Here is a 22,907-nt window from a genome sequence, read left to right as displayed (position 1 = left end):
CCTACATTTTGAATAGGGTACCAACTAAAGCAGAAACACCTTATGAGCTTTGGACAGGGCGAAAGCCTAGTCTTAAGCACTTTCATGTTTGGGGATGTCCAGCTGAGGCCAGGCCTTATAGGCCAAATGAAAAGAAGCTGGAACCTAAAACTGTGAGCAGCTACTTTATTGGATATTCTGAACGATCCAGGGGTTTCAAGTTTTATGATCCCAAAGTAAAAAATATATTTGAAACGGGAACTGCAAAGTTCTTTGAGGATATTGAGTTTGGGGGGAGAAATACGGTTAAAGACTTTGTTTTTGAGGAGGATTTAGAATCACCCACTTCTCTTGAAGATGAGTTGATTCCTATTCCAATAGTTGCTTTTGACAATGTTCAGGATTCTAATCCTAATATTGATCAAGTTTTAGATCAAGAGCAACCAAACATAGTAAATCAAACCCCAGAGGTACAAACTCAACAACCTCAAGAACAAGTGCCTTTGCGACGATCCACTAGAGAAAGAAGAAATGCTATTAATCCAAATGAATACATAGTGTATCTTCAAGAACATGAGGATGGCATTGGAATGATGGAAGATGATCCAATCAACTTTCATCAGGCCATGAAAAGTTCTAACTCTCAAAAGTGGAATGATGCCATGAATGAAGAGAATAAGTCTATGCAAGACAATAAAGTTTGGGAAGTTGTCCCATTACCAGAAGGTGTAAAACCAATTGGTTGTAAATGGATATTTAAAACCAAGAGGGATGAAAATGGTAATGTGGTGAGGTTTAAGGCACGTCTTGTAGCAAAAGGCTATACTCAGAAAGAAGGCATTGATTATAAAGAGACTTTCTCTCCAGTTTCATCGAAAGACTCTTTCAGGATAATAATGGCACTTGTTGCTCACTTTGATCTTGAGTTACATCAGATGGATGTTAAAACAGCGTTTCTCAATGGCGACATTGATGAGACAATTTATATGGAGCAACCAGAAAACTTTGTGGTTGGTGACCCAAAGAATATGGTTTGCAAATTAAAGAAATCCATCTATGGACTCAAGCAAGCTTCCCGTCAATGGTACCACAAATTTCATCAAGTGGTTCTCTTATTTGGTTTTGAGATGAATGCTGTTGATGATTGTGTGTATCATAAGTTTAGTGGGAGTAAGTGTATATTTCTGGTTCTATATGTCGATGACATATTGCTTGCCACTAATGATATAGGCTTATTGCACGAAACTAAGAGATTTCTATCCAAGCATTTTGAGATGAAAGATCTTGGTGACGCCTCTTTTGTTTTAGGAATTCAAATACATCGAGACCGTTCTCGGGGTATTCTTGGATTATCACAAAAGAGCTATATCGATAAAGTACTCAAACGGTTTGGCATGCAAGATTGTAGACCAGGTGATACCCCTGTCGTTAAAGGAGACAAATTTTGTCTTAAACAATGCCCTAAAGGAAGCCTTGAAATTCAAGAAATGCAAAAGATTCCCTACGCTTCGGCTGTTGGGAGTCTAATGTATGCTCAAGTTTGTACGCGTCCGGATATAGCGTACATTGTTGGAGTGTTAGGCAGATACTTAAGCAATCCAGGAATTGATCACTGGAAAGCAGCCAAAAAGGTCATGAGATATTTGAAGAGAACAAGAGAGTACATGCTCACATATAGGAGGTCAGATCACTTTGAGATCATTGGATACTCTGACTCTGACTTTGCGGGATGCCAAGATAGTAGGAGATCCACTTCGGGCTACATATATCTGTTAGGTGGTGGAGCTATATCATGGAGGAGTGCAAAACAAACACTCATAGCTTCATCCACCATGGCAACAAAATTATCACAAAAGAGCTATATCGATAAAGTACTCAAACGGTTTGGCATGCAAGATTGTAGACCAGGTGATACCCCTGTCGTTAAAGGAGACAAATTTTGTCTTAAACAATGCCCTAAAGGAAGCCTTGAAATTCAAGAAATGCAAAAGATTCCCTACGCTTCGGCTGTTGGGAGTCTAATGTATGCTCAAGTTTGTACGCGTCCGGATATAGCGTACATTGTTGGAGTGTTAGGCAGATACTTAAGCAATCCAGGAATTGATCACTGGAAAGCAGCCAAAAAGGTTATGAGATATTTGAAGAGAACAAGAGAGTACATGCTCACATATAGGAGGTCAGATCACTTTGAGATCATTGGATACTCTGACTCTGACTTTGCGGGATGCCAAGATAGTAGGAGATCCACTTCGGGCTACATATATCTGTTAGGTGGTGGAGCTATATCATGGAGGAGTGCAAAACAAACACTCATAGCTTCATCCACCATGGCAGCAGAATTTGTTGCATGTTATGAGGCATCCAACCATGGTATATGGCTGAGAAACTTTGTCACTGGGCTGCGCATTGTGGATGGAATTGAAAGACCACTTAAGTTGTATTGTGACAATAAGTCAGCTGTATTGTATTCCAACAACAATAGGAGCTCGACGAAGTCAAAACACATTGACATCAAGTTCCTTGTTGTAAAAGAAAGGGTACAAAGTGGACAGATTTGTATAGAACACTTAGGTACAAACTCCATGATTGCAGACCCCCTTACTAAGGGTTTGCCACCCAAGGTCTTTCATGAGCACACTGCTCGTATGGGTGTTTTAGATTATGAGGATATCTAGATTCAGTGGGAGTTTGTCTTTAGTGTGTTTTATTTGTTTCATGAAACATGTGTATTTGGATATTTTTCTGATCAGAAATTATGTTATTCAGTTTATTTCACTTTGTACATTTAAGCTAAAGTTTTGATCTCCATAAAGTTAAGTAGGACCAATTGAAAATTGACATGAATAGATCACCATGCATGTAATTTTCATACCACATTATCATGATTGATCTATGTCATTTGGCTATGTTGATATATGTGACCATTGATGGGTTTAGTTGTGATTGATACAACGAAAATCGCTTTGATCCTATGTTGATATAGTTAATGGACGAGATTGCACATGCCTATGGTTATGATGACAAAGTTATGAGCTCAATAAGGTTAACACATTTATATGTATACATATGTGACCCAGTGGGAGATTGTTAGAAATAATTGGGGTCACAACTGTATATATAAAATGTGTGTTGGGTCATCAAATAAATAAGTCAAATTTATGTGGTCTATTTTGGAATAAAGTTTATGACTTAAGGGCATGATTGTCATGATTTTAATATGTGGATACCAATTAGATAGTTTCTGATTTGATGAGGGGCCAAATTAGAAATTATTAATAAATATTACCAACTGTTGTAACAGTTGGTAATATAACAGGTATGGGTCCCCATTTTGCATCGTATCATATTTTTACAGAGTTCTTGAATCCCCATCATCAGGAAAATAAGGTTTCAAAGGTTTTGATGCAAAATTGGAAGATCATACCAATCAAAGATCGATTCTATGGACTCCGGTACGCTTCCGCTAATCTATATTCTATTGTTTGATTCTCATGAATTAATTAGGGCTAAATTAAGTTTTACAGTATTTCTAACAATATTATTATTCTTAGATGATATTTATTTTTTATTTTAATATGTATAATAGTGCTATATAATTTTGTTAGCTTAATAATAATATTTTAATGTGTGTATATAATTTTATTGACATACTACATATATTTAATTATTGTTTTTATACATTTTGATTGTATGATTATTTATTTTAAATAATATTTTATTAGTTTTTATTTTATTATATACAATGGTAGTTGTTGACCGAGGTTTTCGGCAACTAATAAAATATTATAAAGTTACTGAGCTATAAGAAATTGAGAGAAGGATTTTTACGTGGTTGGGGCGTTAATGAGCCTTAGTCCACGAGTCTTTGTTATTTATGGATGTCTTTAATACAGAGAATGTATTTGGGGAGTGTTTCACTCTTATAAATACAGAGAATGTTCTTGGTGAGTATTTACTCTACTTGCTCATATGCAGCCCAAGATTCTCGATCCTATTTAATGAGCTTTGAGGGGGTATTTATAGTGTTTTTGGTGGGGTGATCCCCAGAATTGTCCTTACAAGTGTATCTGCAAGTATCCATAAAGTTGGCCATTCCCAATGAATACACCATGGGTAATGCATGGTCAAATCCCTAGGTGTTGTAGGGTTTTTATGTGGAATGACCTGATTGTCTTTTGACTGATGTGACTCTTCACAGTGTAGCCGTCGCTAGACTTAAATGATCATTACTGTGCAGCTGCTGGTTGGAGGTTGTGTCGTCAGACTTTATTGCGTGTAGCAGTCCCAACACACTTCCTCCCATGCGGCATTTAATGCGACTTGATTGCTCAGGAGAAACCTGACACCTCGCGGAGATGCCTTAGCGTTATTCGAGCTTCCGGGAGCATATGGAGTTCCATGTGCCTTCTCCGGGGGCTATGTCCTGGACGCTACCTTATGGCATAAAGACTTAGCAAATATTGTAAATTGCTTGATCCACGTGTCCTTATCTGGTTGGTCCACGTACATTGGGCAAAATCAGGGGCAACATTTACCCCCCAAGCCTTGTTTATTTGAAAAATACAACAAGGCTTGCTCAAGTGCTTTCGGTTGACTCCTCGGTTTCCTGGCACGAGCTTTGAGCGCGTGAGGGTGTATTTAATGATGGCTTTTAATGCAGCGATTCACTTTTTGCCGAGGTCGATTCGTTTCACGCCCATTGATTGATACGGCGTATTAATGGTGTCAGACGGATACTCAAACGTTTCCACCGCCTTAATCGCAAATCAATCTGGTCCGTTGATCTTTGAGAATTCGAATCGTGTGCTTCTCCCACCGTTTGATTGGTAGGTGATGACGCCTGTTCCTCATGCAGCTTTGCCTATAAAAGCCACCACCTTTCCTTCTTTTCGGTTACTTCCCATTTCTTGCCAACTTTGCTCAAATTTCCCAGAGAGAAAATTCTCAGACCCAGAGCAACGCCTTTAAACACTTTGCAATTTTCTCTAGTTCTTCTTCGTTTGTTACTATCAGTCCTTCTTGTCTCTATTCGATTCACAGCAGGACCCCCAGTTTCAACACTTCATCGTAAGTTCTTTGCACCCTTTGCTTTATTTGTGACAGTCAGTAGTCCCGTGATCCGTAAGGGGAAATACCGGGTAAGCTGTACAATCCCACATCGCCTGGGGAAGGTCAAGTGGGATGATTCTAAGACTGTGTAGGTATGGGACTACACAGTTGAAGAGGGCTTAAATAGATTGATTGGTACTACCTATATCAACAAGGTGCATCTTGTTTTTCGGTAGCCCATCTCGAAAGAACTCCACAGTTAAGCGTGCTTGGCCTTGGAGCGATTTCAAGGATGGGTGACCTCCTGGGAAGTTTCCCAGGAAGCGTGCGAGTGAGGACAAAGCACGCTGGAAACACTCGTGTTGGTCTGTAGGGTCAGTCATCTGTCCAGGAAGCAGCCAGAATGACGTACTCGTGTATAAGAGCCATTAATCCGTGGGTGTAAGGACCCAATGGAGGCTTGAAGCGGGGACGTTACATTATTATTAAATGGCATGCTGTTACTTATCTGTTTGTTCTTTTCTGGGTTTGCATTCGAAGTTTCTGGGCATGCAAGTGTTTAAATCCTTCATATAATCGGTTTGGGTTTACTGCTCTAGTGATAGGATTACTGTTGTCACGCGTTTGTTGTTATTTTTTGTAGAAGACCATACGTTCTTCGTATAATGGTTGCTTAGGGCATAGGACAGGCTGTTTTCTTTCTATCTTTTTCCTCTCCTTTTTCTTTAGTGTGCAAGGCCGTCTTCTGTAAATTTATTGCACCCTACTCTTGTCCAGGGAATCCTCCTAGGATTTCCTGTATGACAGATGTCCGGAGGGGGCCTCTTTCCAGCGGTTAGGGGACCCCCATTCCCTTTTTCTTGGTTTAGGGTTTGGTACGGGGCCTAACTGCTGGAATCTTACTCTTTTTACAGAAACAAAAAATGTCTGCTTCTGGCTCAAAATCATCGAAGAAGAGCGGTAAGCGCCTGGCTACCCTCGAGGAGGTCTCCCTGGGTCCTGTTGCCCAGGAGGGGTACAAGTCTCGGGCGACCGGATGGGAGGCGGCCGAGCTTCACTCCACTCTAACCTGTCCCCATCAGTTGGAGAACATCGTGGAGGTAGCTGGGATCAAGCCTTCCACATCAGGGACCTACCATCGGCCACCTCGCGACGCGGAGACGCCCAATCACAATTACGGCGGCTTCGGGGCCTGGAGCCAGACGCATCTGATGGCTGGGGCCATGCTTCCTCTTCAAGATTACTTTGTTAATTTTTTAGTTTTTGTCGGCCTTGCGCCATACCAACTTATTCCCCAAGCATACCGCCTGCTTTCAGGCTTATTTATTTTTTCTTCCGCCCGGGGATGGGGATCTCCCCGCCCGGCAGAAATATTGTATTTTTATGAACTTGTTTCCGTCCCCAAGAAGGGGGACAAACTTAAGGACGGTTTTTATGGGTTCCGGGCCCACCTTGCTAATGAAGGGGTGGTCCCGTATAATAGGCAAACTCACGTTAAGGAGTATCGCCATCTTTTTTTCTTCTCCTTCGGGTTCCGGGCAGTGGACCATCCGGAGCTCCTTACTGAGTGGGTCAGGATTCCTCCTTACGAACGGACTGCACCTACTCAAGTCTTCCTTCGGAGAGCCCAGGCCTTTGCCTCTTACGACCGGGCCGATCTTGACGTCGGGGGCCTGGTCACTACGGAGAACTGCAGGAAGGCAAAACTCATCCTTTCGCACCAATCCGTGGAGGAATCTAACCTTTCCCGGGTTATCTGTCCCAACGTGAGGGCGCTGGTCGCGGAGAAGACCTTCCGGGATGAGATAATTGCCACTGCAGAGAAGAAGTACCAGGAGTATCTCTACCGGAAGGCTAAGGAGAAGGCATACTCTAATGCCCAGGCGGCTTCTGGGAGGTCACTTCGCGTGGGGAGCCCGGTGGAGAGAAGGAGTCAGGCGATCGCCGGGAAGCCCCTTCATATTGGGGACTCAGCAGAGAGAAGGGCTCCCAGGCCACAGCCTTCGGCTCAGGAGCCGAACACTGGGGCTCCTGGTGCCAGCACTTCCGGCGCCGGCGGTAAGTCTCCTTTAGTAGTTCATTATGTCCCTTCTGTTGGGGAGTATGCCAGTCTTAGGCCCGTAGGGTTCGACGAGCGTCTTTATAGGTTTATGATGCCCTCGACCCGGTGGGGAGACCATTTGAAGGAGTTTTATTTTTCAAACTTAGGAGATTTCCTAGGTCGGTCTCGGATGGGTTCTGGTCCTCCGGAGCCCGTTCCCTTAGGCCTTTCAGCTTACATTGCATCCAGCTGGTTCCGGCCTTCGGACAGCTATCTCGGAGATGATGCTGCCAGCATCAAAATTCGGAACTTTGCTAGGGCCGAATTAGAGAGTCAGGGTAGGACTAGCTTGCTTGTCATATCTTGTGTTGGTGGTTTCCCACGGACGTTCTAACACTTGTTTTCTTTTGTTGTAGCAGGTGCTTCTATGGACGCCATTATGGCCGAACTTGTCGGGGTTCACACTCCTGAGGCTCCTCCTCCCTTTACTTCTTCCTCGATGGCCCCCGCTTTAAAGATTTCTTCCAGTGCTCCTCCAGACACTATTGATTTAGTGGATGACGAGGAGGTGCTGCTGGGAGAAGGTCAAGAAAAGCAATGGGCTTTTCTGAGGAAGTTGAAGAAGGTACAGGAGGGCTCCGGGCTCTTCCTGAGGAAGCTGAAGAAGGTGAAGAAGAGCAAGAAATTGCTCTGATTCGCAAACGTAAGGGCAAAATGATTGCCCAGGAGGAGCCCAAGCGGCCTCGGAGAGCTAATACTCCGGCCCACGGTCTTGATGGTGGGGTCTCTCCCCTGGAAGAACATACTACCCCTCCCAATATTGTGCTGACTCCGGTTCCTAGAGATGAGGCGAGACAGGAGCTCCGGATAGCTAAACACAACTACGCCATGGACGAATACTCCCGGGGGTATGCTGAGGTGGAAGCCCTTAGGAGGGTTTTGCGGGTTGAGATGCAAAACACCATCAACAACCCGAAATACCAGAATCCGTGGGATCTAAATTTGGACCCCCTGTCGGACTGGTTTGGTCGCTTCCTTGGGCCCACCTTAGCTCCCTTTGCTGCGGAGATGACTGGCGAGTTCGCGTCTCAGCTTACCCGGTGCGCACCTAAGCGGTTCGCTGCTTGTGCATCCTTGAACTCCATCTTCCAAGTCCAGGATCTCAGCCACTCCCTCACTGTGGTAAGTGTTTTGCAATTTGCTTTTCCCCTTATTGTTTTCTTTTTTGGAGATTCTTTCTTATACTTGCATTGTTTTTTAGCTTGCTGCTGAGGTCGGCCGTCTCTCCAAGAATATAATCAACCATGGCTTCGTCCTGTCTGATTTTGGGGACATGGACGAAGTCAGGAAGATTCTTCAGGATCTTACTGCTGAGAGGCGGCTTTATCAAGAGGTTGCCGAGCGCCGGGAGGCCGCTGCCAAAGCTAATGAGGAAGAGGCTAAGCGGAGGGAAGCCCAGGCGGAGGTGATGATCCGGGAGGAGGCCCTGCGGAGAGACAGGCTGGAGGCCAAGCACCGGGAGGAGCTGAGGGCGGAAGGCGAGGCCACTGCAAAGGCCAGGCGGGAGCTTCGGGAGGCCAGGGAAGCCTTGGACGAGATGGCTGCCAAGGTGAGATCCTTAGAGGAAACTCACCAGGCAGACTTAGAATCCAGGGCCACCCTGGCCGCGGAGCTGAAGGAGCTCAGGGACTTCAAGGAACAAGCCTCAAAGAAGGCAAAAAGGGCTGAGCTTCTTTCTCCCGTTTCCTGCAGTCGGTGCACTAAGCGCTTTGATGATGGCGTCTTCATGGCTTGGTCTACTAATGACCAGAATATCAAGCTTACCTTCTACCCCAAACTTGAGGAGATGATCGCCAAATTTCGAGAGAAGAAGAAAAAGCTTGATGCCATGGTGGAGGCACGCATCGGACCTCGTCTCCCTCCGCGCATCGATTAGGCCGCCCGAGATTAACCCAGTACAACCAGGATTTCACCCACTTCTTTTTTTTTCTTGTTTTTTTTCTTTATATATATTTGTTTATATACAGTTATTTTAAGACAATATTTATATAGCTGTTTTTATTTAAAGGGGAGACAATTTCTAAGGCCTGTCCCCGGGCCATTTGTATATATTTTGACCTGCCCTTTAGGGCTAGGATATTTATACGTGATCTTTTTTGATGCACATATCTCTCTTTTTGACTTGTCCTTTGGATCAAGATTTTTATACTTATGCTTTTTTATTTTTGTGCATACTCTTTTTGACCTGCCATTTGGGTCAGGATTTTTATACTTATGCATTGTTATTTTTGTGCATACTCTTTTTGACCTGCCCTTTGGGTCAGGATATTTTACTTAGTTTGTTTTCTGTCTGTCCGTGCGGTATACCCTAGTACCCCCCTGAGTGGCATAGAAACTTTGTTTCTAAGGCACTCAGTTTTATTCAACATGTGGAGGCTGTATACATTTAGACGGTACAAACTCTTTAAACAAAGTCTAAGTTACATTCTTGGCTATTGGTAATATTTTTTGAGGTGGTCGGCATTCCAGGCCCTTGGCACAATGGTTCCATCCATTCTTTTTAGCTTGTAAGTGCCTGAGCCGATTTCGTCCTCGATTTCATATGGTCCTTCCCAATTTGGCCCAAGTACCCCCACTCCGGGTTCTTGGGTGGCTGGGAAGATTCTTCTTAGGACCATATCCCCAATAGCAAATTTTCTGTTTTTAACTTTAGAGTTAAAATACTTGGTCACCTTCTTTTGATAAGCTGTCATCCGTATTTGAAACTCGTCCCGGGGTTCTTCGACTTGATCCAAGGCTTCTTGAAGCAAAGCCTGATTCGTGGCTGGATCGCAAGTCGTTCTCCTGTGGGACGGGAATAACGTTTCTACCGGGACCATCGCTTCACAACCGTACGCCATTGAAAAAGGCGAGTGACCGATCGTGGTCCTACGGGTCGTCCGGTAGGCCCATAACACTCTTGGCAACTCTTCAGGCCAGTTGTTTTTGCAGGCCAACAGCTTTTTCTTCAAGGTGACCTTTAGGATTTTGTTGACTGCTTCCGCTTGACCGTTTGTTTGAGGTCTGGCCACCGCGGAGAAGCTTTTCACTACTCCGTGTTGGTCGCAGAAGTCAGTAAATTCCTCGCAATCGAATTGCTTTCCATTGTCAGAGACTATTTTGTGAGGCAAGCCATATCGACACACTATGTTTTTGATAACAAAGTCTAGTACTTTTTTAGCAGTTATGGTCTTCATGGGCTCAGCCTCCGTCCATTTGGTGAAGTAGTCTACTGCTACTATTGCATACTTTACTCCTCCTTTTCCTATTGGCAGGGACCCAATAAGATCTATTCCCCATACCGCGAAGGGCCAGGGACTAGTCATCAGGGTGATTTCATTTGGAGGAGCTCTCGGTATGTTCGCGAACCTTTGACACGAATCACACTTTTGGACGTAGTCTATGAAATCTTTTTTCATTGTTGGCCAGAAGTACCCCTGTCTCAATATTTTCTTTGAGAGACTGGGTCCTCCCGTATGATCTCCACAGAACCCTTCGTGGACCTCTAGCATGATTTGTCTAGCTTCAGGGTCCGATACACACCTTAAATAAGGCATGCTGAGTCCTCTTCGGTAGAGAATTTGATCCATCATTACATAACGATGAGCCTGATACTGAATCTTCCAAGACTCTGCCCTTTCTTGGGGCAACTCACCTTTTGTTATGTATTTTATGATGGGGACCATCCAGCTGGGTTCTTGCCCAACCGTTATCGTGGTCTCTTCTATTTTGATGCTTGGCTCTGCCAAGCGTTCCACTGGTACTACCCCCAACTCTTCGATTTCGCTATCTGAGGCTAACTTAGCCAGATAGTCCGCGTGAGCGTTCCTTTCCCGAGGGATTCTTTCAATTTTGTAGTCCGTGACCTCGTGGAGTAGCTCCCGGACTATTGTTACGTACGCGGCCATTCGCTCGCCTCGTGTTTGGTATTCTCTGGATATCTGGTTTACGACCAGTTGGGAATCACTATAGACTTCCACTCTTTTGGCTCCTACGGCTTTTGCTAATTTCAGTCCTGCTATTAGGGCTTCATATTCGGCCTCATTGTTTGAAGCTGCGAAGTCGAACCGTAGGGCCGCCTGGAGTCGTAGTCCGGTTGGTGATATCATCGCCACTCCGGCTCCGGAACCATTTTCATTGGAGGCTCCGTCTACGAATACTCTCCATGTGGGGATTGGCGGTACCGGCATATTCGCGGTAGCCTCGGCTTCGTTGCATTCAGTAATGAAGTCCGCCAAGGCTTGGCCTTTTATAGAAACTCGGGGTATGTAGTGCAAGTCAAATTGACTTAGCTCCATTGCCCACTTGAGGAGCCTTCCGGATGCTTCAGGTTTTTAGAGGACTTGCCGGAGCAGGTGGTTGGTCAGTATCTTGATCGGATGTGCTTGGAAGTATGACCTCAATTTCCTTAATGCCATCAGGAGGCAAAAAATCAGCTTTTCAATGATTGGGTACCTTGCCTCGGCTCCTATCATGCGCTTACTGACATAGTACACAGGATGCTGAGTTTTCTCTTCTTCCCGGACTAGGGCAGCACTGATCGCGTGTTCAGAGACAGCCAAATATAGAAATAGGTCTTCTCTGAGAACGGGTTTTGATAGGATAGAAGGCTTGGCCATGTGCTCTTTTAGTTTTTTGAATGCCTCCTCGCACTCGTCCAACCATTCAAACTTTTAACACTTCTTCAATATGTTGAAGAAGGGTATGCACTTGTCCGTGGACCGTGAGATGAAGCGGCTTAGGGCAGCTACCTTTCCGGTCAGGCTCTACACATCTTTATGTTTTTTGGGGGATGGCATGCTCAGGAGAGCCTGGATTTTTTCCGGATTTGCCTCAATCCCCCTTTGACTGACGATGAAGCCCAGAAACTTTCCTGACTTGACCCCAAAGGTGCATTTCTTTGGGTTGAGCTTCATGCCGTATCTTCGGACCACTTCGAAGCATTCCTCTAAGTCGCTTGCATGGCTGTTGCATGCTTTGGACTTGACGAGCATGTCATCTACATAAACCTCCATATTTCGCCCCAGGAGGCCTTTGAACATCTGGTTGACCATTCTCTGGTAGGTTGCTCCGGCGTTTTTCAGTCCGAAGGGCAGGACTAGGTAACAGTATACCCCCTTATCGGTCCTGAAGCTAGTGCACTCCTGGTCTGCCGTATGCATCTTTATTTGATTGTACCCAGCATAGGCGTCCATGAAGGATAATAGTTTGAATCCAGAAGTGGCGTCTACCATCTGGTCGATCCTGGGCAGCGGGAAGCAGTCCTTCGGACAAGCTTTGTTTAGATCAGTGAAATCTATACAAACTCGCCAAGTTCCGTTCGGCTTGGGCACCAGGACCGGATTGGCTAGCCACTCTGGATAGTATACGTCGCGGATCATGTCGTTAGTCAAAAGTTTGTCCACCTCTTTCTCCAGAGCCTCGGCTTTCACCGAGTCGAGCGGGCGTCGCTTTTGCTGGACGGGAGGCATGTCCGGATTGACGTTGAGTACGTGGGTGATGACATGAGGGCTTATCCCAGTCATGTCTTCTTGGGGCCATGCAAAGATGTCGATGGCGCCCTTCAGTGTTTTTATTATTTTTTCTTTTTCCTCCGGATCTAGGTTCTTCCCCTGCCGGAGTACTTTGGTGGAGTCGAGGTCGCACACTGATAATTCCTCGACATCTTCCATCGGTTCCACAATTCTTTCGGACCCTACACGGGGGTCTAACTCATCTTCTTCAGCCACTTCTGGCTCAACTGATTCCCGGACCATTAGTACGGGCAGGTGGGTTGCGACATTGTAACATTGTCTTGCTTCCCCCTAGTTTCCCCTCACCGTTCCGATCCCGGCTTCCCGGGTAGGGAACTTCAGGCACAGGTGCCGAATCGATGTGACTGCGCCAAAATTTACCAAGGCCGGTCGGCCGAGGATCGCGTTATAAGCGGTCGGACAGTCTACCACCATGAAGGTGCAGTATTTGAATGTGCTCTCTGGGGTGTCCGGGCACAAGGTGACTGGGAGCCTTACTTTTCCCATTGGGATAAGTGTCGTCCCATTAAACCCTGTGAGTTGGGACCCACTGGGCGAGAGGTCTCGGTCCGTCAAGCCTATTGCGGTGAAGGCTTCCTTGAAGAGTAGGTTCACGGAACTTCCATTGTCAATTAAGACTCTGGCCACCACTTTATTCGCGATGGGGGTCTCTATGACCAATGGGTCATGATGAGGGAAGCGCATTATCTTGGCGTCTTCTTCCGTGAACGTGATGGGTTGGTCCATCAGCCGGGGCCTTTGAGCTGGGAGTTGAGTAACCTCCCAAACCTCATTGTGTTTCACGGCCCCTACGTATCGTTTAAGCTCCTTGCGAGTAGTTCCTCCGATATGGGGACCTCCGGAGATCATGGCTACCCTCCCATTAGGCCTGGGCGGCAGACCGGGGATGTGCTGGGCGTCGCCCGTGGGAGCAGCTGGAGCTAATGCTCCTGCCGTACTCCCCGGTGTTCCCTGAGGCACACCCACAGTCGCCTGGCCGGGGTTAAGGTGGGGCAACCTATTTTTGATCCACTCGTAGAGGTGGCCTAACCGGATTAGGTTTTCAATCTCGTCCTTGAGATTCTTGCATTCATTGGTGCTATGACCGATGTCGTTGTGGTACTCGCATCTTTTGCTCGGATCTCTCCGGGAGCTATCCTTGTACAATGGTTGTGGCCTCCGGTAGTGTGTATTTTGCCTAGTAGCAAAGTACACACGCTCTTGGGAGTCCGACAACTCCGTGTATTGAGTGTACTGGGGGGTGTACCCCCTTTTCTGGCGCTTCTCCCCCATGCGGGTGCTACCCTTGGAGGACCTTTTACTCCTCGAGCCCTGGGAAGGGCCTGCTAGGCTAGCAGCTGGAGCAGAGTGCGAAGGAGTTTGTCCATTTATTCCGGACGGGTTGCCGAAATGGGATGATGCTGGTGCCAAGGCCTGGCCCTGACTATATCCGGGGGTAGCAGAGAATTGTATGCCACTTGTTTGCGGAGTTGCGGTCGGGGTAATACCCGAGGGCGATACTCCGGGCGTATACCCTGCTATCCCGGTGGGATAGTATCCTTCGTAAGCCACGATTTGGGCTTCTTCGAGGTTGATATATTTTTGGACTCTCTTCTGGAAGTCCTGAAGGCTAGCAGCTCCTTCTTGCTGTAGTTCATTCCAGAAAGGAGTCCCAGTGCGGATGCCTGCTTGGAGAAGCGCAAGCTGTTGTCCGTCGTCAACTTTCTTGGTTTTCGAGGCTTCCTCTCGGAACCTCTTTATATAATTCTTCAAGGTCTCGGTGGGCAGTTGCTTGATATTAGTCAAGGCACTGACCTCCAGGTTGACCTTTCTTGCGGCGACAAACTGTCTCCGAAAGTTGGTCTGTAGCTTGTTCCAACAGTCCACGAATCCCGGTTCCAGTTTTTTGAACCTCCGCGGACCCACTTAGAGTAAGCGGGAAGCACAGACATTTGGCATCATTGCTGACTCTCATGACCGTCATGACGCGGTTGAACCGTGACAAGTGGTCGCTAGGATCGGAGTTCCCGGTGTAAGCTGCCATTTCGGGCATCTTGAAGTTCTTAGGGAGTTCCGCCTCTAGGATGTGCTTAGCACATGGCTCCCGGTCCTCGCTGTCTGAGTCGGAGTTGTCTCCTTTCTGTCTCCGCGAGACTCGGGCAATGTCTTTTCGAAGTATGGCGAGTTCCGCCATAATTCCTTCATTTAACGTACCCGTGGAGACCGCGGGTCCGTATCTTTTTTGGTCAAGGTGATCTCGGAGATCACCTTGGTTCCCATTGATTTGATTTCTCAGATCAACGGGAGGACACCTCTGTCCTCTTCTTCCTCTACCCCCGGGCTCTTGGTGCACGGAAACGCTTTTTTGGTCCTCTCGATCCTGAGGGCCAAAGCTCCCTTTTTGAGGCTTGCCCCTCTGCGGACCTTTCTCTTTAGGGGATTCTGAGCGGACCTTTCGCGGATCCTGCGCCTTTTTCTTTCGCCCTGGGGTAGAGGTAGGGTTTTTTGTTTGGTTCCCTTCAGCAGGGTACCTTATAGGGCTAGGCTCCCTAGATTTCTGTTGTTGGGAACTAGGCGAGGACGTCTCTGGTTCCTTGCCAAGTCCAGCAGTCATTGCCTTGGGGTGCACGTGAATGCCAGCCGCCTCCATGGCTTTTTGCATGGCCAGCATCACTTCTTGCATTTTCTGGTTTTGTGCTTTCTGAGCTTCGATCTCGGCTTCGTGATCGATAGCTTTTTGTCTGAGAAGCACCAATTCCGAGTAACTACCTTCGTCGTAGGCATACTCATCGAGGTTTTCCTCGTAGTCATCATCTGGAATTCCTTCTTCTTCCTCGGAACCCTCAGCTGCTCTTGAGGCTACATCTTCCTCATTCAGGTCTTGAGCATCTTCTAGAGGGCGAGGCTGACGAGTACTTCTAGTCTCCACCATGTTTGTGAAGTCAAGTGTTCGTTTACAGTAGTTTTCTTCAGCTCTCAATGAAAGCACCAAAATGTTGACCGAGGTTTTCGGCAACTAATAAAATATTATAAATTTACTGAGCTGTAAGAAATTGAGAGAAGGATTTTTACGTGGCTGGGGCGTTAATGAGCCTTAGTTCACGAGTCTTTGTTATTTATGGATGTCTTTAATACAGAGAATGTATTTGGGGAGTGTTTCACTCTTATAAATACAGAGAATGTTCTTGGTGAGTATTTACTCTACTTGCTCATATGCAGCCCAAGATTCTCGATCCCATTTAATGAGCTTTGAGGGGGTATTTATAGTGTTTTTGGTGGGGTGATCCCCAGAATTGTCCTTACAAGTGTATCTGCAAGTATCCATAAAGTTGGCCATTCCCAATGAATACACCATGGGTAATGCATGGTCAAATCCCTAGGTGCTGTAGGGTTTTTATGTGGAATGACCTGATTGTCTTTTGACTGATGTGACTCTTCACAGTGTAGTCGTCGCTAGACTTAAATGATCATTACTGTGCAGCTGCTGGTTGGAGGTTGTGCCGTCAGACTTTATTGCGTGTAGCAGTCCCAACACGCTTCCTCCCATGCGGCATTTAATGCGACTTGATTGCTCAAGAGAAACCTGACACCTCGCGGAGATGCCTTAGCGTTATTCGAGCTTCCGGGAGCATATGGAGTTCCATGTGCCTTCTCCGGGGGCTACGTCCTGGACGCTACCTTATGGCATAAAGACTTAGCAAATATTGTAAATTGCTTGATCCACGTGTCCTTATCTGGTTGGTCCACGTACATTGGGCAAAATCAAGGGCAATAGTAGTATATAATTTTGTTGTCATGATATATATATTTTAATTGTGGTATTTAATTTAGTTAGTATAGTATAAATATATATATTAGTAATATATATTTTTATTAATTTTTTTAGTATATATATTCCAGTGAATGGTATATGCATTTTTTGTTATACGGTATATCATTTTTTAAATAATATTTAAGTTCTATTTTCTATTGTACTTTTGTTGACATGATATATATATAATTTTATTAGTATATTATATATTTTAATTTTTATTTGTTGTTATTATTATATATATTTCTATTGTAAGGTATATATTTTTTGTTATATGGTATATAAATTTTATTGTATAGTATATTATTTTATTTTAGATAATGCATGTTTAGTTTTTATTTTATTATACATAAAAGTGATACATAATTTTGTTAATATGATATATACAATTTTTTTAATAATATTATATTTTTTATTTTTTATTATAGGTATATACATTTTCTTGTATGGTATATAATTTTTGTTGTCTATAGTATATCATTTATTTAAGCTGATATTTAGAATCTATTTTATTATATATAAATTTTTTGGTATGTATACATATTTTAATAGTGGTATATATAATTTGTGTCAAAAAAAAAAATAGTGGTATATATAATTTTGTTAGCATGATATATATATTTTTTGAGTATTAATTTAATATTGCTATAATTTATTTGTGGTATATAATTTTATTACTACGGTATATTAATTTTCAGTAATACGGTATATTAAATACCGATGTATATATTTAATGATCTAATATATTTATTTATTTTTGTTAACTTAATTTTATTATTATATATATTTTAAAAAATATATATGTTATAAATATATTTTATAATTTTTATTAGCTAATTTATTATATTTAGTCATTTTCTTAATTTTTTTTAAAAGGAGACATTTGTTAACTTAATTTTCAAATTTAGAGTCATTTTGCATCTCAACCAAAATAAAAATTACCTCGTATACAATTTTTTTAACTTTTTTCAAATTTATTGTTTGGATTTCTAAAGTGGTTGCAGCGCTAGTTGCAATAGGGGTTTCTATACAACTTTTTGTTATAATTTTTTGTTGTAAGAGGGATTTATATGTAAAATTCCGTAAAAATGTTAAAAAAAAAAAAACTATTTTGAAATGTAAAAAATGAAAAAGCCAAAAATAAAAAAAAAAAAAAATTAAACATGTTGGTAGGGTAGTGTCCAAAAATATGTATCCAAAAACATAATGATTTGGATAGTGATGAGTATAGGGAACCGAAGATCCCAATGAGCATTTCCCAACTTCTTCCTTTTCCATTTTCCAACACTTCATCAAATCATTCCCCATCATACTGAGAAATATTTATCTCAATTATAAAAATAAAAGCAAGAAACATCCCCATCACTGCAAGCATTGATACCATCTCAGCTATTCAATGGTCCACTTCCAGGCTCACTAAACAAAATTGACATTAATGGAATCTTTGTTATGGACCTCCCTATGTTAGGCTACACATAATTCTCACTGTTCACAAAGAAGATAATTGGCCGTTTGATCAAGCTGTTTGTCAAGGTATTTATATTGTATACATGGATAAACAGACTCTTACTTTTGTGACAGTTCACCCTGTTCAAGAACTGTAGACACTGGTTTTGAGATCTCTACTGATAAAAACAAAAAAAAAACAATAAACAATAAACAAAAATTTGACTTTAGTTGGATATTTTTGTCAATGTTCACAACGCAGATATGTAAATCTTCATAGGATGAGACTGAAACAATATTAGGTGAAAATTCTCAACCATGTTTCAAGTAATCTAGTTAGCCCTCATTCAACTCCATACACCAAAGATAAGTATAATAACATAAACATGATCAAAATATATACCATCTCAGCAATAAGATGAGCAAACTCTATTAAAACAAAATATAAATTCAAGAAACAGAATGGCCCTTGATTAACTTTCCAAAAGTTGAGTTTATTTACAGCAGCAGGAAGCAAAAAGCATAAGCATGATCAAAATATTCACAGAAGGTTGTATTTACAAACAAAGAATCCATTATATTTCACAATACTCTGAGCATAAAGAGGACCATTAGAATTTATCATGAACTGAAAATCAATCTTAAGAGTAGGACGATAGTAGCAAAAACAAAGATCATCTCCACTGGATTAAAAATTATCACCAAATCTGAAAGTTGTACTTTCCCAGCAATTCGGCTCGAGTTAACTGCAGCTTGAGCGAACACCACCTTATTCTAAAATGGTCTCTCTATTTATTTACTTTTACTAGTACTAGTAAACTAAAAGATCTCTTAAAAAGGGCCATAATAAGAAAGATCAGCTCCTTCTAAGCACCAAAGGTCTGAAGGGAAGAGAGGACTTGTTCCATGTAGTAGTTCTTGCAATCTGCACATTCAGCCAAAATATACATAAATCTCTTGTCATTGAAAACTCCAATCTTAAAAGGGAAAACAACTCTCATCATATTGTAATTTAGATCCTGTATGGGGAATCAGTTACCCAAACATCTAGGCTAGATGCACCTAGTCTATGCAATTCACTTGAGATTCAAGAAAACAAATGTAGAAGAGTAACAGAGTGGCATGTTTTAAAGGAAGCAGTAGCTTAGGTCGGTATTGTCACTATTCACAATGCATTTCTAGTTCTACTTTCCTGTGTTCATGCTTTTCATAGATTTGGAAGCCAGAAAGAAATGTCCAAGGTTTATAACAAAACGCTAATTAGTTAGCCATAAGCTACATACACGCATGTTGAACACAACACCAAAATCCGATCCCAAACAATCAACATAATATGGTCAAATAAATCATAAACATTTATTGGGTACATACAGTAACAGCAATTAATAATGAAGACTGAAATAGAAGCTCTTATCTTAGTAAAGAAAAGAAACGTCCAACTGAATTATCCCAAAATGAAACTTGTTGCCTTTTTAGTTAGGCAGCATAAAATGCACATAAGAACAATTCAGAACAATTGATGAAGCAAATAGACCCACAAAATCTAAATGCTACAGAAAGCATTGTAAAACAAAAAAAAAAAAAAAAGGTAATAGAGTGCAACTTTGTAAAGAAGATGAAAGACTTTCAAAAGAATTCTCTCTTACCAGGAGAGAACTCAATTGGAAGGTTCTTGATGGCACTCAAAAACGCATTGTCTGAATCCTCCACAAGCTCTCTGTAGCCAGGATTGTAGCAAGGAACAAGTACTGCAAAACCATTATCAGACTCATCCTCTTCTTCACTCTGAAAACCAGGGCCATGAGGTTCCATCCAGCCAATAGACAAGTCAGATCCATCGGATTCCAGCCCTGACAAAGAATCACCGTCTGATGGTACCATCACAAAATCGCACTCCCTCTCCACACTCCTCTCTTCCCTACTCAGCCACTTTGGTTTCACCTTTCCATTAGAAGAAGCTACCTTTTTTCCCCTAACAGAAGGGTACTGGACTGTTTCGGGTTCCCTCGGACCAAACCCCAATTCAAATGAAGAATTTAGGGAAGTCCCATTAGGGGTAGGCTCTTTCTTATCTTTACCCCTCAAACACCACCATGAAAAACGGGTGAAAGAGACTGCCATTTTCTGAATCTGGGATTGTTGATAAAGCTTTAAAATGTTGAACCAAAGAATCGTGGGAAAGAGTTGAAAGCCAGAGAGATTTGGGGCAATTGAGTTCGATGTGGCCCTGCCAATTGCAGTGGACCACTATATAAGGAAACGATCACTTGATTTTGTAGAAAATATCAAATAGGGAAAAGATGCAATTGTGTTCAATCTAACACACCCTTAAACTTAAAGATATCAAAGAAAATCCCAGAAGTGTTAAATTGCGGAGTTAAGCTAATTTGGTCTAAAAGATTACTGCTGTTTCTTTCTTTCACATATCCACAAACAAATCATTAAAGCTATAGGTCATAATCAAGATAGAGGAAATTAGTACACAAAATTTACTTGAGATCTCTCATGGCCATCTCAATTATGTAAAGCCAAAAAAAGTCCCTTTAAAGGAACCCTTTAAGATCAAAGATCAACGAACAAAGAAATCAACTTTAAGAAAACAACAGAACAATCAACAATAACAAAACTGAAATACAAAAGAATTCTACTCGATTACTTTCATAATTTTCTTCCGTTCAGATTCACATGGAAAAGGACTCAAAAGTACCGAAGCGTACTTAAAATGATCAACGAAACTCAATAATGACAAACCAAACAAAGAAAAAACAAAAGAACAACTTTTTTTTGTCCCTTTTCTTAAATTTCTTCTGTAAACAGTCCTTTTTTCTTGGATCAAATTCTCGAAACAGTCGTTAAAATCCAACAAAGACCACTCCAACTAGTTCTTATGCACTCCAAAATTCAAAATCCAGAAATATACTCTTAATCGAAAACCCACAAAGAGAAAATTGGGAAGGGCATGGGATTGGGTAACAACCTCAAGTAACCAAAATTAGGGATACCCTTCTGATCAAACTCTAAGCATCGGCCCTCATCACCGAAAGAAAACTCACAGCGGTGATATCACAGGGTAATTACACTTAAAATCACAAAATTTTCTGGTCAGAAGGAGAAATTCCAGGTCAAATCCCAGAATATCAATGAGCTTGAAACCCCTAATTACGCTTCTCTCTCCTCACTGGGTCTGTGTAACCACCAACAATCTCACCCTCATTTCCTTCTGGCTCTTCTCTCTCTCTCTCTCTCTCTCTATTGTGAAAAAGAACCAACTGATCATACGCCCTAGTCTTGTTCTAAATTTATAAAACGATGAGATAAACGGTACTGATTGAGTGAAACTCTACCGAGCTTACTGTGGTCGTACATGCAGAGATGAAAACCACCAATTGTGTGAAATATCGTTATTAGATTATTCTCAACGGTGATTTGGTGATCAAGCAGAACTATGTATATTTGACTATCGTCCAAAATTGCTGACGTGGACATTTCCAATACAATCATTGCGTGTGTGTGTGGTTCAAGTTACTGACACGTGTTCATTAGGTCAGCCTTAAAATTATTATTTTTTTTTACTTTTTTTATTTGGTAATAAAATATGAAAAATGATTGATCAAACAAGCCCCATTAGACTTCAATTATTGAAATCCTATTCTCCAATCCACCCAAATTTGGCTATTTTCTGTTTAGCCTAATTACTAAAAAAAAAAATTCTTTTCTTAAAATTTATTTGTCTCTTCTCAAGTTGGTGTGGTTTAAATTCATCGTAATCAACATAACAATGTATTTATATGATAAATAAAATATTAACCTAAATTCTTATTCAAGTTTTAGATTTTTTTTTCTTAAAGAGAAGGTAATTTTGATTTTCTGTTGCCATTGCAACCACATATATGTGACATTATGTCGTTATATAGGTGACATTTGTCTTAGTGCTCATAGTGTTGCCATGTAATTGGAACAACAAGGTTAAATTTTGTAGGTTGTAAGGTTGAGTTGGTGGTTCTTTTATGTAATTTATTTTTTTCTGACTCATAATCTTTTATGTAACTCTAGTACTATAAATTGTTCTAGACCAAGAAAAAAGTTTATTCTAGAACCTTTGAAATGATAAATAATATAAGTAGATTGATTTCTTAACAAAGGATGAGTTGTATGGTGACATGGTGTACCCTTAGTTGAAAGAGAGAGAGAGTAAGAAAATGAGTTACGTATACAAATGTACAAGATTAATTGGTACACATGATGGATAACATTTGGGAAGGCATATAGATCATCATGAACTATTCTCTTCATATATTTAAGAATAATTATCTTTTTTACCCCCTGTACTTATGACACTATACTATTATGCCCCTTAATCTATTCAGCTTGTTACAAATAGTCCTTGTATAATTTTATATGCATACATTTAGTCCTTCTGTTTATTTTGTTTAAAAATACTGTTTGTATTGATGATGTGGTATTATAACAAAGGATAGAGTAGTAATTTCATCTCTTTTTAGAGGGAAAATTGACTATGAGGTGGCATTATAACTGACAATGAAAGATGATTAAAAAATAATTTCATAACCTTTTAAAAAAAATTTAATAAAAATAATTTTATTAAAATAATTCCAATCGTTTTTTAGCAGTTCAAATTAGAAAAAGGTGTAAAATTAGGATTCTACAGTATTTGAAGAGATGGATATCACTAGAAAGAACATGGGATTTTTGGAAAATTAAGGTAATGATATTCTATTTTTTGGGATGTTATTTTTCATTTTTTTTTTCCTGTGATTGTAATTTTTATGACTTGTAATTTATTTTCCTAATGGTATATAATTTTTCAACTACTATCTATGTATAATGCCACATTATTAATTTAACAGTCAACTTTAGTCAATTTTAACAGAATTAGATAGAAGGATTATACTATTCCAACTGATATATTTTAGGGGGTATTTTTAACTACACTTATAAATTAAGGGGCATCATAGTATAGTGTCATAAGTACAGGGACTAAAAAAGCTAATTATTCTATATTTAATGC

General features: G+C 41.7%; 1 protein-coding gene across 2 annotated transcripts; it reads right to left on the bottom strand.

Annotated features, from left to right (window-relative positions):
* Positions 1–18,327: 18,327 nt before the first annotated feature.
* Positions 18,328–21,296, bottom strand: LOC115712793 (uncharacterized). 2 transcript variants are annotated; one of them, XM_030641156.2, is made up of 3 exons: positions 20,856–21,296; positions 19,525–20,105; positions 18,328–18,803 (listed from the first exon to the last, which is right to left on the bottom strand). In XM_030641156.2, the coding sequence occupies exons 2-3, from the start codon at positions 19,997–19,999 to the stop codon at positions 18,745–18,747; spliced, it is 534 nt and encodes a 177-aa protein (XP_030497016.2). In that variant the 5' UTR covers positions 20,000–20,105; positions 20,856–21,296; the 3' UTR covers positions 18,328–18,744. The 2 variants fall into 2 exon arrangements, with proteins under 2 accessions (XP_030497016.2, XP_030497015.2); XM_030641155.2 differs by having other exon boundaries at positions 19,525–21,296.
* Positions 21,297–22,907: the final 1,611 nt, after the last annotated feature.

This window comes from Cannabis sativa, chromosome 4, assembly GCF_029168945.1.
Source record: "Cannabis sativa cultivar Pink pepper isolate KNU-18-1 chromosome 4, ASM2916894v1, whole genome shotgun sequence".
Lineage (NCBI taxonomy): Eukaryota > Viridiplantae > Streptophyta > Magnoliopsida > Rosales > Cannabaceae > Cannabis > Cannabis sativa.
The sequence above is the reverse complement of the archived record's forward strand: the minus strand, read 5'-3'. Positions and strand labels throughout refer to the sequence as shown.